This window comes from Equus asinus, chromosome 20 (genome assembly GCF_041296235.1).
Source record: "Equus asinus isolate D_3611 breed Donkey chromosome 20, EquAss-T2T_v2, whole genome shotgun sequence".
NCBI classification, from domain to species: domain Eukaryota; kingdom Metazoa; phylum Chordata; class Mammalia; order Perissodactyla; family Equidae; genus Equus; species Equus asinus.
In genome coordinates, this window is record NC_091809.1 from 60763312 (window position 1) to 60780952 (window position 17641).

Below are 17641 nucleotides of genomic sequence, written 5' to 3' on the forward strand. Positions count from 1 at the left end.
CTTTTTCTAAACCACCGAAGAATTCATTCATTCACTTGTCTACATCTTTTGAGACCATGTTTTGCACCCAATACTGTATTGAGGTTGGAGGTATAGGACAAAATACAAAGACAATTCATCAGTAATCCTGCCCTCAGTTAGTTTATAACCTAATGAGTGATGAAAGACCTCTGTGCAGTAATATAATCCACGACAGGACATAACGGAGGGAGGGAATGGGCAAGTGGTTCAAAGGTGGGGAGAATCGCATCTAACCAGAATGTGAACTATTCGTTGTCCGTAAATGCATTGCAAAATGTGGAGGACCCCTTAGGATTATGAGGATTTAGAGACCAGGACGTTCCTTTGTTTGTTCACTACACATTTTTTCTGCTCACGTGGGTGTGAAGTACATGGATTGGGCGCCTTCCCTCCATTCATGCTTTCTCTACACGTTTCCACTGTCTTTAGCAGATACCTAGATCCTCAAAATGAACCTACTTTCTCATAATGCCTTCCCTCTGTGAAGGTTTAAAGGCAAAGAAAAGTCTCTCTGAAAACATAAATCTCTTTAATAGTATGTAATTCTTAATATTTTAAAAAATCATTTTCAAAAATTAGTTTACTGTTGAAAGAAGGTAGCAGTTAAAAAAACGTTTTAAAAAATATATCCTAGAACTTAAAAATCAGCAGTTTTTATAATTAGAAACCAGACTCAGAAAGTTCTTGTGTTGTACAAGGAGAAAGGGCAGTGCGTGGGTTTTTTTTTTTTTTAAGTCTTTAGCAAACACAAAACAAAAAAGCATTACACTTTCTTTCTCTCCAGACATCAAGCATTCAAACAAATATTCTATGGTTGGTCCACAGAGGCAAGAACAGCCTCCTATGAGGGTGAGTCACCATAGCCTGTGTGTATAAACTCTTAGGGAAAGCGGGTTCTCCCACCGTCCGTGGGTCCTGTGACACTCAAGCGGTTCCCAGCGTCCCAGCCTCAGTTTACAAGAGGACGGGACCTGGTAGGGCTAGAGAGCTTAACGTCTCTGGTGAGCTTTCTTGCTAGATCAGCTGCTTCTACCTTTCAAAATAGCTTCTTTTGCCTTATTTTAAAAGAATATATAGTCATTTTAGAAAATAAGAGTATAAAAATAAAGAAAATGTTAAAAATCATTCCTAGTTTTGCCACCAAGAAGTAAGCATCAATACACTGCAAACACGCCAGCACATATCTTCTAGTCCTGCTTTTAGTAGTCAAGCCCCTCAGCGTCTCAGGGAACAAAGATCACAGAGGCTGGACCAGGTCAGGCCTGCACTGCCTCACAGGGACCTGAGAGATTGTACTGGCCGCAAGGAATCCTCTCTGCTCATGGTCTTCAAATCCTTTTGCTCCCTTTCCACCTAGAGGACATTTGAAAGATTCTGTGTTCATTTGCACATTTTAAAAATGGTATCTAAAATTTTACTTTTGTAAGTTTAAATATTTTTGAGAGATCTAATTTCCCCGCAGTGTAAATATTCACATTTAAAAATAGAATTCTTAAATTGTTCCTTCAAATGTATCAAGGGGCCTCTAAGTGCTATGATTTGATGCCTACCATCACCTATTTTAAAAGTAAGTGAACAACTTCTTTTTTTTTCTTTTTCTGGTAAGGAAGACTGGCCCTGAGCTAACATCTGTTGACAAGCTTCCTCTTTTTGCTTAAGGAAGATTGCCACTGAGCTAACATCTGTGCCAATCTCCCTCTATTTTGTATGTGAGATGCCACCACAGCATGGCTTCATGAATGGTGTGTGGATCCGCACCCAGAATCCAAACCCATGAACCCCAGGCCACCAAAGCAGAGAGTGCAAACTTAACCACTGTGCCACCAGGCCAGTCCCACCCACCTCTTTAAGATTCAGAATAGCTACATCTTTCCCTTTTCTCCTTGAGCTTCTATTTCCAGTCCAATTTCCTCCACACATGTGATTCCTAAGGTAATAGCTTTTTATTGTAAAGTCTCTTATAAATCACTCTATTATATGTATTATATACAACAAATATGTGTAATATGTATATGTATATATGAAAATTTAGAATTTGTTTTACTTCCTGTCATCATAAGGCTCTAAGTATCCAAAATATTCTGCAAAGAGTTACCATTATATTTATTAGTAGGACATTTGATCAAAACTACATAAATTGAGCACTCTTGTTCAAAATAACAAAATATATGCAAATTTTAAAACAAATTTTAAATATATGTCATACAATTCCTATTGGAAATGCCTTTTTAGTGCAATCAATCATGTTCTCACTTTTGCTAGATGTTTTTTTTTTTGGTGTTATTCATTCTTTACTTTTTATTTTATGTTAACCAGATTGAGTGATGTAGGAAAATATTTACGTACTGAATAAATTGAAGAAAGTTAAAACTGAAGTAATCCTAGGTTCTTTCTCAGGTGGTACATCTTTTTTTGGTTTTTTTTTTTTTGTATCCTGCTAAAAACATTTTGGTATGGTATGTCAGCATGTTGTTTTAGTTTTTGTTAACAAGATATATATATTATTAAAGATTTTACGGAATAAAATTGAAAGAGGGTTGACTATAGTTGGAATAAGTATTTCTTGATAGGATTTGATAACTACCTTACTGAATTAACCACGCCGAATGTGAAAGAAATCACATAAAAGTTTTATCCATGTGTTTTAGCCAATATTCTGTGAAAATTTTGAGTCCTGGAAACCATTCCAAGTCATATTGAAAAGAATCATCCTTTCTAACCTTTTGTGACCTGCTCATTTGAGATGCCTTTCTTTCTAACTAATGATGAGTATTAAGAATAGTTTAAAATAACCACTTACATTTTAAATACATAAAAAAAATGATTTTTGTATTCAGTGTTCCCTACTGACACCTTCTTTGCCATTTTCTCACTGGACTCTTGTTCAAGAAGGGTGCATTCTTTGACAATTGTTGGAGAATGAAGAGGCAAAGTACATCAAACAAAAATTATCATTATTCTTATCATCACACTACACCATACACCTAAATTCGGAACATCCCAACATGAACCAGCATGTTGTATTGCCATCACTGAGCTTCATCTTCATCAGAAATACGTATTAAGACAGGGAAATTCAGGAACTCCTCAGGGTCTATGGTACCCACATTAATCATTAAAAATGGGTTCCCTATTGTCTCCTACACAAGGTAGGTGACAGTGGGGAATTGTTTTGCAAAGGGGTCAAAGATCTGTTTTCAAAGAAATCAGTTTTAGGAAAGTTGAGGATCTGGCAATTGATCCCCTTAAAGTTATCAATGTTCTAAGGCCCCTTGGAAAATCTTCACATATTTCTGTTTGAAAGCAGCTAATCTATTTTATGTCAGAAAATGAGAGCTTTCACAAAGATTTTGTGAAATCTCTTTCACAAAGAGCTCCCATATATCGTTGCTCTAAGCTCCTCCCAAATTCTCCCCTCCCATAAAATAGCCCATAGTCCACTAACAAGAGGCAGAGGAGTTGCTTATGAGTTCCTCAGGCAATTTTGGTCTTGTGCCTTCATTCTTCTACACCAAACAAATTGCATTTATTACCCATGTCACCAGGTCTGTAGTTGGTTCCATGCAGAGGTGACAACCAGACCATAGCAGAGAAATCTAACAATTAGATGGAGCCACAGGAGCAAAAAGAAAACCAGTAGCCCTGAGGAATTTCAGGTCTACAAAGAGAATGGGTAGAAACCAGATTCAAAAATTTTTCACCCATTCAAATTAAATTTTTATATTGAATTATACTCCGTAATTTTTTGCTTTGATAGCATAAGACCTCAGCCACCTTAAACCTGGGCTAAGCCTAATTTTGGCAACATACACTAAATCAATTAAAAAAAAAACCCTGAAAACCCAGAACTTTGACTGTTTTTGATACTGAGGAAGGAGAGAATAATTCCTGGCTTCTCTCCTTGACTCAAGACTAAATTAAGATAAGAAAGAAAAATCCTAAAGACTAGGAGATCAACAAGTAGATGGTTTTGTCAGCAAATGCATTCTCTTAAATTTCACATTTCTTTTTAGTATCTCAGTATGTACCTATGTCTTACATCTCTAAAGGCTTTTTTGTTAACTTACTTATATTTTAGATTGTTTGTGGTAACAAACAATGTTTCCTTTAATTAGCCGAAATCATCTCTTTTATACATTAAGGATTGTCTTCTTCTCTGTCATTCTGGATAAGTAGCTTTTCTAGAGCTTTTTTAGATCTTTCATGTCTTCCTAGGGATCTGTGCTTAGACATGCACATGGCCCTCAGATGCCTCTGCCATTGAGTTTGAGAAAGCAGAAGGTAGAGAAACTACGCCATGCTGTTTTTAAACCATTGCTATGTTCTGGTGTTCAGAATGTTAAAAAATGTCTGCCATTGTTTGAAAGAGAAATATTCTCTAAGAAATGACTGAGTTGAAAAGTAGTTTTTGTCAGCAGTAACTGTCGTCAGACCTTAGCAGGGTGACAAAGAGTACAAGCTACATACTCTGCAAGATTGAATCACCGCATCGGAAGCACAGGGCTGGGGTCGAGACCAAAGAGGAAGGAGGAAATGTACCTTTATTGAGCTTTACAAATTATTCTAAAAGCGATTTATGCTATAATTCTATGATACAGCATCATTTAAGTTCTCTATAACTAGGAGAAATTAGCTGAAGGCCAGAAAATAAAGTGACCTTTCCAAGATCATATAGTTATTAAATAGCAGAGCAAGAATTAAAATCCAGGTATGTTTCATACTGAGACATGTTCATTTCTTTACATCACTCAACAATTTTTTCTCTTTTTTGAGGAAGAATAGCCATGAGCTAACATCTGCTGCCAATCTTCCTCTTTTTTTTTAATACTTTTTTTTTATAGATTTTATTTATTTTATTTTTTTCCTTTTTCTCCCCAAAGCCCCCCGGTACATAGTTGTATATTCTTCGTTGTGGATTCTTCTAGTTGTGGCATGTGGGACGCCGCCTCAGCATGGTTTCATGAGCAGTGCCATGTCCGCGCCCAGGATTTGAACCAACAAAACACTGGGCCGCCTGCAGCGGAGCACGCGAACTTAACCACTCGGCCACGGGGCCAGCCCCCCAGTCTTCCTGCTTTTGCAGTCGGCCATGAGCCAGCATCCGTGTCCATCTTCTTCTACTTTATATGTGGGATGCCTGCCACAGCATGGCTTGACAATGGTGCATAGGTTCATACCCGGGATCCAAACTGGTGGATCCCGAAGCCGCCGAAGTGGAAACTTAACCACTGCACCACCAGGCCGGCCCTCACTCAACAAAACTTTTGATTAGCTAACATGTGCTATGCACTGAGGACTCAAAGATGAGTAAGATACAGTGCTTGTTCTGAAGGACATTTGAGTCTGTTCAAGAGAGGCAGATATGTAAACAAATAAATGCAGTCAAATGTATGATTGAGTGTGTTCTTGCCTTTGAATTTCCCATCTTAGTTTGAAATATATGGGCACAGAAAATCTCATTATGGCAGAATTTTAGGTGGAAGGCTAGTCAACAGTTAAGGAGGGAAGTTCAGTACAGCAACTGCTGACCAGTGTAGTCACTGCAGATGACAACAATCAACAGAAAAGTCAGTAGCATCTGACATATCTAGGAAAATGTTTTTCTTCAATTCTTGTTTGAAATTGTGTCTTAACTCATTTTCCCTTTTCTCTAGAGTAGTGTCCGATTAACTTTTATGTCCCTCACAACCCCACATAGTGGATGCTGTATAAATGCTTGCTAATCATCACCACATCAGCTCTGACAGAGCTCAATGATCAATGTGCCATTTGGTGACAATTATTGTGAAGAAAAGGAAGGCCTATGTGGTCCCAAGAAGCACAGATGGCTAATTCATCACTATATAGATAATAACTCTCTATACTTAACCTTAATCTTCGACTACATAATCCCATTTTACATAACTCCCATCTTAGTAAGACTATGGTATCTATCACAGAATTGGTGCACAGGATATTTTTTGAAAGAATGCACAAATGAATAACTGTTTTATTTCCAATATCTGTTCAGATGATACCCGGGAATCCCAACGTCCCTTTCTATTTGTTAGCACAACTTTGTGATGAGGGACTGAGAACATTTGGATATTGTTTATGAAATAATGAAAATAATAATAATAATTACTATTGATTCAACACTACCTTCTGCCAGGAACTTGGCATTTGTTATCTCATACATGTAATCTTCACAGCAACCCTAAAAAGTAGATCCTTATATTATCCCCATTTTACACATGAGGATTTTGAGGCTTTAAGAGATTAAGTCATTTGCCCAAAATCATGCAGCTAGTAAAATGGTTGTGCCTCATTTCAAACCGAGGTCTGCCCTTCTCTAAAGCCACACAGTTGATTGGTGAGAATTAAGGCATGTATTTTCCCCATCCATGTTAATTTCTTTGAAGCAAATTTCATTCATTATATAGAAAGAAGAGCCAGACATTACAATTACAGGCCATAACATCTCTTCTACTATGTAAAATCCAACTAAGATAACTCTTTGAAAGAATAATTTTAACAGAGACTCTTTTCTGTCTTATAACCTCTAAACTCTGTTCTATTAGCTCACTATCAGTCATCTCTTTTCAACTGAAAGGTTAATAGGTGAGCACCCACTTCTAATTTATAATGTATGGTGTGGGTGTGTGACCCAAAGACATGACCCAGAATTAAATCAACCCACCAGCTTCAGCTTCGCTTTTCCTTTCAAGAAACCAAAATCACAGTGCTGTGTCTGGCTAATGAACTATACTGCCAACATTTCATTTTAAGTGAATTTACTAGTGAATTTGAAAGAACTATGAAAGCATTTGTAAATGGACTCCAAGGTGAAAAAAAAGCACGTATTTCTGAAAGCAGAGTCTTATTCTTTCTTTTTTTTAAAAAATGTTTTGTTTTCCTTTCTACTTAAGAATATATCTTGATAATCAGCAGTGAATTGGAAACAAGGTATTAAACAGCACAAAGCTCCTGCACTTTACTTTTTCGATCCATGTAGTTTCTAGTAAAAAGCGCCACCCTACTCTTGAAGGATCATGTTCTCTTTTCAAATGTCTAATTTCACCACGAGCGTTTTAGAATTCTAGGGAGCATTGACAATTACATATTTGTCTTTAAAAGGACTAAAGATACATCTAGAATTGAGTGCTACATACAAGAGAGGCTAGGTGCATTAAATTTTGTCATAGCTCCATGGGTTCTTATGAATGTCAACAAATAGACTTTTCAGATCTTGCTTTTGATGATATAAAATAAAATAATTATGTTTTATGGAATTCTTGCTATATGCTCAGCACCATGCTATGTACTTTGCATGTGTGATCTGTTTAACACTTATTTAATTTCACTAAGCCTCAGTTTTCTCCTCTGTAAAATTAGGGTAATAATAACACTGACCTCATAGAGTGGTTTCAACCTATTTAAGATCACATGGCTGAAAAATGGAAGATATGGGATTTGCTGACAGGTATTTCTGGCTCTAAGAGCCCAGGCTCCTAACACCGTGCTCTAGTATAGTGGACCTGCACAACACATGCACTTCCACATCTCAGGGTTTGTCCCCACGACCGTAAATGACTATTTCATGAAAGGAGTAAAGCTCTTTCCTTGTGACTCCGCTTATGCTCTCTGACCAGATACCAATTTAGAAGTAGATTGAGCCCTTCTCAGCTAAGACATAATTTGTCTTATCAATTTGCTTTTATACAATCTGTTTGGACCTGCAGTTTGCAAAGTGTATCCTGTTTAGAAGTTACTAAACTGTACTGAAAGGTCATGTGGCATGACTTACAGAGAAGGAGCCAAATAGAGGCTTTATACATACCCAGTGTGAAGCTGTTTTCTGTATACAGTTCTCCCAAATTTTACCTTATTGACTGCCATCGAGAGCCAATCATATTTCTCTAACATCTTCCTCTCTTGATCTTTCCAAGGAATCTTTTCATCCTATCACACATCGGCGGCTTCAGGATGGAGGAGACAACTGACTATGAATCTATAAAGCTGGCTTTATGAGTAAACTCTACCACTGAAGCTGTGCGACCTCAGGGAGCCTTAGTTTTTTCCTATGCAAAATGGGAATAGTATTTGCCCTGCTTGCCTCCAAGTTCTTCAAGATCAAAATAGAAAAGCGTTCTATAAAGAAAGACACAAAGTGGCATAATTCTTAAAGGCAAAGGGTTTCAGGCCAAACAGAATTAGGTTTAAAATCTGATTTTGACACTTAGTAGCTGCGTGATCTTGGACACATCATTTAACCTAACAGAGTAAGAGGACTGTGAGGATTAAATGGGATAATATAATCCACTTGCAATGTGACAAACTCTGACTAATAGGTTTTCTTGATTCACGTTGGGTTATAAATAGTCTTTTTCAATGTGAGAGAAAAGAATAAGGAAATATTAGAAAGACCTGAACGGAGATGTGAATACATGCTGTCTATAAGTTTGACATGATTTTGGTATTTGAGTATGATCTGCACTCGCTAAATCTTCCCAGCATGATACTAGGTCATCAGTGATAAGTTACAATGAAAGCATTCTCATTGAATTTCTTTTCTCCAAAGAAAAGGATCTCAATTTGCAGACTTTGCATTAGCTCTCGCCTTTTGACCCTGTGCTTGGCACATAAAGTTCCTCAATAACAATTTATTAAATAGATCAGTGATATGTGTTTGCTTTTCTCTGGAACTGCTCCAAATGTCCTGTTTCTCAAACCAACACAGTTTACAAAGTCTTCTGAAGATCTATCAAATGTACATTTTGTGCCTAGCTGATGAAGTTATGAACATAAGAGAGATGCTGTACCCAAAGTAGTGGGAAAAGTTGCTTTCTTTATATTTCTCTTGAATCAATAGATGAGTTCGGCAAGAACACTACTTTTTAATAACTATGATTATGCTTTAGACAAATTTCCTTTTTTAGGATATGAAGAAAATCTTTATGGTGGTAAGATATTTCAGAGATCGCTGAGCAGAACAGCAATAAAAGCATGTTAAGAGAACTGTAAACCTAAAAATAGAATTTTTCTCTGTTTTCTCTAGAAACTATCAAGTCCCTGATAAATTCCGATGAGCAGCATAGTAAAATGAGTTACTTCTACATTATTGCTTTTTTGTTTTGCTTTGTCTTTCCTAGAATGACTACAAAAAACTGTCAGTGCAGTGCAAAGATTTTGTTGTTGGACTCCTTGATCTGTGCAGAAACACTGAAGAAGTGGAGGCCATTCTGAATGGGGATGTTGAGATACGCCACAGTGGTGGAGATCGCGGTCGTCCAAATCTCAGCCGTTTAAAACTTGCCATTAAATATGAAGTAAAAAAAGTAAGGTCAGGCGTGAAGCCCCGTTTACATTATTTCAGTTTTTATTGGTGCTAAATAAGGATGAAGGGTTGGCATAGTTAGATTAAGCTGGGTTTTCCTAATTAGCAGTTGCACTAAGCAGATTGTCTAATGAATCATAAGAGCCTAGTTGTGAGGCATATAACCTACCCTGAACACCAGTCTTTGACTTGTTTATGCATTGATTGTCACTTTCCTTTACTTAACTAATGACATAAGGACTACACTCATCCAGATTATAAAGCATTTGTTATGTGACAGAAACATCATTATTTAAGACCCAACTCCATTTTCCCATCTATTGATGTATTTCAGGTCCTTCTGCAGTACATTTGAATGTCTTCCGACTATATGTTTATTTGTGGAATATTTTTAATCTCTGTCTCCATATGATACCCATCCCCCTATCCCCACAACCATGACTCCTTTCTTAGGTTATATATCTTTAAAAAACACAGTTTTTAAAACTAGGTCTTATAATAAAAGTAATACATGCTTATGGTAAGTCTTCAAACAGTATAGACATACCCCCTTTCTATCGTCTCAATTCTTATGGAGAGTAGTTAATCACTGTTATATTTCTCTCCAAAAATTTATATCTTGGACATCTTCACATATCAGTAAATAAACATCCACTTGTTATATCATTATGTTTATTTAATGTTTACTATTTAAGGGTGTTTATTATTTTCTTTGTTTTGTTAATACAAGATGCTACAGTAAACATAGTTATTTATATAGCTTGCTTACTTGCATGAGTTTTATCTGAAGACAAAATTCCTAGGTGTGGAATTAATATGTCAAATTTTTATTTTTTAACTTCAAAACATTTACCAAGTTCCCCTTCAAAAGAGATTTGCCAGTTTACACACACACGAGCAGTGCATGGGAGGGCTTATTTCTTCTACTCACAATGGGGATTATTAAGCTTTACCATTTTGAGAAGATAACTATTGTATGCTGTTGAGTTCAACCATCCTTAAGACTCATTTGTAATTCTTTTATGTAAACTGTCCTTTATCTAACCTTTTAACATTCTTTACCAATTTTGATTTTAGGTTGTCACTTTTTATATATTAAATAAGGTTGCCCTCTGTCATATGTAGGGTTCATTTGTAAAAAGTAAATATGTGAGAATAAAAAATATTCTGAAAAGTAAAAAGGAAATTTTAATTGTAAAGTTTTCTTAATTGAAAGAGTTTGTGACACAGGAATAAAAAGAGATTTCAGTGGATTAGAATAGGCAGTCCAGAAATAAACCCATATACAAACATGGATTTAGTATAAAATAAGTTTAGCATGTTAGGTCAGTAGAGGAAAGATGATATACTTTTTTAAAAAAGTATTTAGAGGGGCCGGCCTGGTGGCGCAGTGGTTAAGTTCGCACGTTGTGCTTCGGCGGCCCGGGGTTCACCGGTTCAGATCCCAGGTATGACATGGCACCACTTGCCAAGTCATGCTGTGGTAGGCGTCCCATATATAAAGTAGAGGAAGATGGGCACGGATGTTAGCTCAGGGCCAGTCTTCCTTGGCAAAAAGAGGAGGATTGGCAGCGGATGTTAGCTCAGAGCTAATCTTCCTCAAAAAAAAAAAAAAAAGAAAGTATTTAGACATCTGGGCTAGCGGGATCTTTACATCTCTCTTGCAAGATGGAAAAACCATATAACCATCAAAGTCCTTGTATAAAACATTGGTGAATATTTTTATAACATTAAACTTCAAAAATGTTTCTATGCTTCAAAAGAAAGCCCATTACTCATAAAGGAAAACTTTGATAAATTGGAACCTCTGATTTATATAATACATATTAGAACCTCCTGCCCTCTTTCTTGATGCCTATGACTAGGTGTTTTATGTTTGTTCTTTAATTCTGACAATATTTTTCATGGGAAAGCACAGAACAGAATATCAGAACACAAGAAAATAGTTTATGCTGAACCTTTCTTTAATCAAGCTGTTAAACGTTTTGTCACTTCCCTGCTAGTTTGTAGCTCATCCAAACTGTCAACAGCAGCTTCTCTCCATCTGGTACGAGAATCTCTCCGGTTTGCGGCAGCAGACGATGGCAGTCAAGTTTCTCGTGGTCCTCGCCGTTGCCATTGGACTGCCCTTCTTGGCTCTCGTTTACTGGCTTGCTCCATGCAGCAAGGTATGTCTGTGAAGGCTGGACCTCTCTTATTTCCTAAAAGTATGGCTGGTTGTATTTATCAGGGTCAGCGAAGGAGGAAAAATTCTATTTCCAAAATGAAAATTTCAGGGAAGTCAGATTTGGGTTTAAATAATATTATTGTTTCAATATTACAAAAATAACATATATTTGCTATAGGAAATGAGAAAAAAATGGAAAGAAGAGAAAATTCAAATGTAATATCACCACTATTAATAGGTAAAAGAAAACCTAGTTACTGTGTTAGTGTATTTCCTTTTCATCTTCTCTCTAGGCATGTCCACACATATATTTTTATATATTTTAATGAAGCCATAGTATGCACTGAGCAGATATTTCAAATATCATCCTAAAAGATGAACATTTTTCTCTTCTGTTCCTCCTCGGGCGAAGTTTGAGATCAAAGTTTTCGTTTTGTATTTATTTTAGCTAATATGACCAGATAAATCTTAATTTAAATAAAGGACAATCATGGAAATACTAATGAATGCTTGTTTCGGTGAAGAATATTTATGTCAGGAACAGAGTGCGTTGTAACAGGACATCAAAGCCTGTTTTTGTAGCAAAGTCTATCTGGCCAGGCTTTGTGAAAATGATATGTTCAAATAGACCTAGCCTTTTATGAGTGTGACAGAGCAAGTGTGAAAAATATTGACCTGTCATTCTATTAACAGGCTCAGAAACTTGTCTATCCTGCATTGCCAACAATGTTTTTCTTCATTTTTCAAGCCACATTTCTGGAACTAAGTTTCAACTCTGAGAGCCAGACTGAAATAATTGTAAAGCTACGTGGCTAAAATGTCTGCTGGACCATCTATTTATGTGCTATGTAGAAATGTCAGTTGAATCACTTGCTGCTCTTAACCATGGGCTTGACTCATTTGTGAATATGTGGGTGCAAACACATATATCGCCATTACCAACATGCTGTCTTATTACTGAGACACACATTTGGTACTTTAGCCTTATAGGGACCTTTCTATGTGGCTTATGGTAGAAAGCTGCTGCAAAGCCTTTCATATGGTGGGAACTTCATAATTACTTGTAGTGATGATGATAGGAACTGGAAACTGGGCATTTTCTCATGAGGGTAAACCTATCATCATACATTTTTTTTCCTTTAGAATATATGAGGCCAAAAATTGATCTCCTATCAATGAAAGTAGTGAGATTCACTAGAATTAGAAATTTATAGCACAGATTTTCTTCTAGAAAGTTACAATTTTTATTTTTACCTTTTTCATAGGAATGACAGATTTCATTTTGAAAAATATTCTAAATTGTCTTTCCTGGAGCCTAGGCTACATCTGTGTGTGTAGTCTCTATTCTGCTTCCACTCACATTTTCTGACTCTTCAGAGATTTAAGCTGAATTAAAGGTGGGAGGGGGAGTTTCTGAATTATCCTTGTTGCCACTCTGTGATCAGTTAAATTATAATATCTTTCCTAAACTGAACAATTGTCCTTTCCCGTATCCAGTGAGTTCAAAAGCATAATGCCTTGCAGTGTTCGGTGTTTTGACAGAGACTATTTTTGGCAGTCCCTTAGAGTTACACATTTCTTAAATTTTGATTGAATCCTAATTAACCTGATTTCCTTCACTATTTCTTCTTCCCTGGCCATGTTTCTTTCTGGCATCCATTTCTTTCCATCCTTGTTTATGAACACTGAGGCAAATAATGAAATTAAAAGGACTCTGTCAAGATATTTTTTTTTCATATCTAAAATCTATTTTATTGTTATTTAGCTTTTGAAGCATGGTGATAAATCTATTTTATAATTTTTCTCTGTAGCAGTGAATATAAACATTATTTACAGGTTACAGAAATAATCTTTTTTATGGGGGAGATTGATCTAGCTATATTAATGCTTTTATTTAAAACACTATTTTAAATATTTAAAATTTTCCAACACATCCATGAAAATTGTCAGATCACCTTGCAGGCTTACACACCTTGACAGAGTCTCTGTTTCTGTTTAAGATTGGTTTTCTCTCCTCAAGTCTGCTCTCTTCTCCTTTCAGAAACGTTTTTGTCCTTACTTGTGCTCTTTTTCCACCATAACCCAAATATATTTTATGCTCATTACAATAGAAATAGGCCATGCTATGACTTCAAATTGTTTTAGTTTAAGCTACTTTCAACTTTTTCTATTTCCATTGATTTGGTAGCTTTTTGATTATCAGTAAATACTTGAAAAGAGTATGATATATAATGTTTAAAGGTATTTCTTTCAATGCTTACCCTCAATAATTTACCAAGTACATCAGTTGTTCACCATTTTCAATTAATAGGTCTTCTTTATGGTTATTTTTTAGAAATTTGTTTACATCCCAGAATATATAGGTAACAAATTTTATTAAAACGGATAGCTCCTTTTAATTTCTAAAGTCCATTGAATGGTGCCAAAATCTCCTTTAGTTTAAAGAGAAACACAACTCTCAATGATTTGTAATAAGAAATAGAGGCTATGAATATCCAAAGACACCATTTTGGTTTCCTGCCAACCAACTTTTTGTTTGTTTTTTGTTTATTTGTTTGTTTGCATGCTTTTTTTCTTTACACTAGAATGTCTAATAAGCAGCAAAACTGCCTGGTTTGATTCTCCTCTCTCCCTTCTAAATAAAATAAAATTGCAATATTACATAAGAGCCAGTAACCTACTGAAGAAGGAAGGCAAGCAGGTCAGGAGTGAGGCACAGACCAGACACCCTGCCCTGGATCACTGAACATTGATTTTAGATGTGTCCAGCTAACCACAGCCAAACTCCAGGTCCAGAGTTCTCGGACCTGTGGCCCACTCTAATGTGGGTAGCATTATTCTAACCCTGTTCTATATGCCCAAGTTTTTCTCTTCTTTTTCTCCTTCTCCATCTCCTATTTTAATCTGTGCTCTCTTGTTTTTTGGCAATTTTGTATTTTGAAGGCTGCCTCTGATTCTTTCTGGACCAAGGCAGGAAATAAAAAAGTTTTCCATGGATTTCACTACTAACAGCCATTGCCCCAATCCCAGTTTTCTACAACAGTCAAATAAATTAAGAATTTGTAAAAGGTGTTTTAAGATTTATAATAGCTTTTTCCACAAGGAAGATATTGAATCTTGTAATAAATTTTCATTAGCTGTAATACATGATTAAAATAAATAATATTTAAAACATTGTAGAATTAAAATTGTATGTGTCATACCATGAAAAAATTAAAGACTCATTAATGTTCATTTTCTAACAGTCCATATTTTTTAAAAAACATAGCTAAGGATAACAGGCAAAAGAAAATCAAACTTACTTTTTCTACCATATGTTTTAACTTTACTCCATTTGATTATTTGAGAGTTCTACTGAAACAGGATCTAAAGAAACACAAACAAAAAATACCCTTTGATTCAATCTAATAAGCATTCTTATGGAAGTCTGGTTTTTAGACATCATTTTTACAGCAGATTTAGTTCTATTTAAACAACATCTAAAAAAGCACAAACAAAAAATACTCTCTGATTCAATCTAATGAGCATCTAATGAGCATTCTTACGGAAATGTGGTTTTTAGACATCATTTTTGCAGCAGGTTTTTCCAAAGAAACTTGGGATTAGCTCTGCAATATATCTAACTACATGGATCCATTGGCTTAAAACTGGATAGATATAGATAGATAGATAGATAGATAGATAGATAGATAGATAGATAGATGGATGATAGATGGATCTAGACAGATAGATACACACACACATATCCAGATATTCTGCTTAGCCTAAGTTTCTAAATATCAAGAGAGAAGAGACTAAACTATATGATTCATTCCAGCTCTGATGTTTAAGATTTTGAAAACCACATAGACAACCATGTAGGAACAGAGAACATTGATCCATTAGAACATTTAACTTTTTTAAATCATGGAAGAACTTTCTTTGTTTGTTAGAAGAATTTATGTACATATGTACTTTAATGAAAAAATATGAAATTGTTTTGTAAACTAAATAGAAACATTAACTCTGAACCAGGAACACCTGGGTTCAAATTCCAGCTCTACCACTTATGAGCTGTGTAACCTTTAAGCAAGTTTCTGGACCTCACTTCCTCAGTTTCTTCATCTGTAAAATGGGCATTTTAGTAGTACCCACCCCTTTGGATCATTGTAATGATTACATGAGTTAACAGAGTAAAGCACTTAAAGTTCTTGGCACATATAAGTACAGGCTAAGTATCAGTGGTATTATTAATTTATGTTTTTCTATAATAAAAAACTCACTTGAAAAGCTGTTGAAAGCTATAGACCCTTTCCTAAGAAGAAATCCTGCACACAGGTACTGAGTTTTGTTTAACATTTCAGGAGATGCACAGAACCCTTTAGACACATCCTGGACACATACCATCCTCCTGCCCCAGCTAGGATTCATGTTCCTCAGACAGAAATGAATCCTGTCCTATAGATGCATGAGAGCTTTAGTTGTCTCCTTATTTCATATGAAGAATCTGATTTTCACATAATTTAGGAAATTCACTCCTTGCCACTCAGTTAATGAGGGAATGGAACTGGAACTCAAACCTAAAATATGAGACTTTAAATCCACTGTCATTCCAGGACATTGTTGAAATACATTATGGGAATGGCCTACTGTCCTGACCTTAGCTGGGAGTTTTCTTCTTGGTAGTCATGACATTTACTCCATTTACAACACCAGCAACATAGCAACATCACTTGAGGCCTGACTTGTACTCGTGTCAATGAAATATACATGAGGACAAAAAACAAGGCAAATATCAACAAAGGATCTGTACGTTGCAAAGTAAATTCAGTTTAGTATTATCACTACTGCTTCCTCAGTACTTCACGCCGGCTAAATTAGTTTGCTTTTTATGAATAATGTTGATACTGTGCTCTGCCTTTTGTCGTTATTAACAAAATGTTTTTTTGCCAGTTATATCATGTGTAGGGACTTAAATGTCATTTAATAGAAAAATTAATTTATTTAATCATCAATCAAGAACATCAGCTTATGTAGATGAGGAATGTGACAAAAATTTTTTAACAGCATAAAGAGTTATTACTCCATCATTAATTATGTCAGTATACATAATTATCTTAGGAGCACACTGGAGTACACAGATGGTTATTCTTGTGTGTATGCCTGTGTTTTGCAAAGCGGACGAAATAAAGTTATGATTTTCTTTTGGTGTGTGTTGTGGCAGATGGGGAAGATCATGCGTGGACCATTCATGAAGTTCGTAGCACACGCAGCCTCCTTCACCATTTTTCTGGGACTGCTAGTCATGAACGCAGCTGACAGATTTGAAGGCACCAAGCTCCTTCCTAATGAAACCAGCACAGATAATGCAAAACAGCTGTTCAGGATGAAAACATCCTGCTTCTCGTGGATGGAGATGCTCATTATATCCTGGGTAATAGGTAAAGACTGATTTTCCGTCATCATTTATTTTTGCAGCCTTAGCAGTTGGACTAAATGACACTGATTCCTTCAGACATCAGTTATACAAATGTATATGGCATGATACATTGCACCTCACATCATGATTTTTTTGTGTTTTTAAAGCACAGTTATCTTGGGTTCATTACTGGTGCCATAGTTTTCTCACCTGCCATGTGCTTTTTGAATTTCCAAGAAACACCCAGGAAGAAAATGAACAGGATAGTATTAATCAAACTCCGCCAGTGACAAAAAACTGCCTTTCATATTTTGGGAGGGCTGTGACTTTAGGCTTACAAACAACCACATGATTTTATGTTGAGATTTAATAGGAACTGAAGCTAATAGCAACTCATGTTTATTGAACATTTATTGTGTACTAGGACCTGTTCAAAGAACTTTACATTCATCAAATCACACAATCTCTCTGTGCTTGTTTTCTAATCTGTGACATAATAATAAATCTGCCTTGCAGCGTTATGTGAGGATTACATAATTTGCTTTAGATTTCCCAGATGGTGAGTGAAACAGAGAGAATGCAGTCTTAACTACCACACTACTTGTCTTCAGAATCAATCATACGTATGGCTTGTCATTAAATATAATGCACATGAGAAGGATATTTCAACTGGATATTTATGAAGGAGTAAATATAATAGCTATTAAGTACCTTTGTTAGGTAATGAGGATACTGAGGT

General features: G+C 35.8%; 1 protein-coding gene across 3 annotated transcripts in view; it reads left to right on the plus strand.

Annotated features, from left to right (window-relative positions):
• The window catches only part of TRPC6 (transient receptor potential cation channel subfamily C member 6), a 121172-nt gene that overhangs the window by 78354 nt on the left and 25177 nt on the right, over window positions 1–17641 (plus strand). For all 3 annotated transcript variants that reach the window (XM_014862763.3, XM_070490388.1, XM_070490389.1), the window contains exons 3-5: window positions 9153–9338; window positions 11341–11505; window positions 16708–16924. In XM_014862763.3, the coding sequence (XP_014718249.2) occupies window positions 9153–9338; window positions 11341–11505; window positions 16708–16924 (568 nt within the window). The remainder of the gene's footprint in view (window positions 1–9152; window positions 9339–11340; window positions 11506–16707; window positions 16925–17641) is intronic.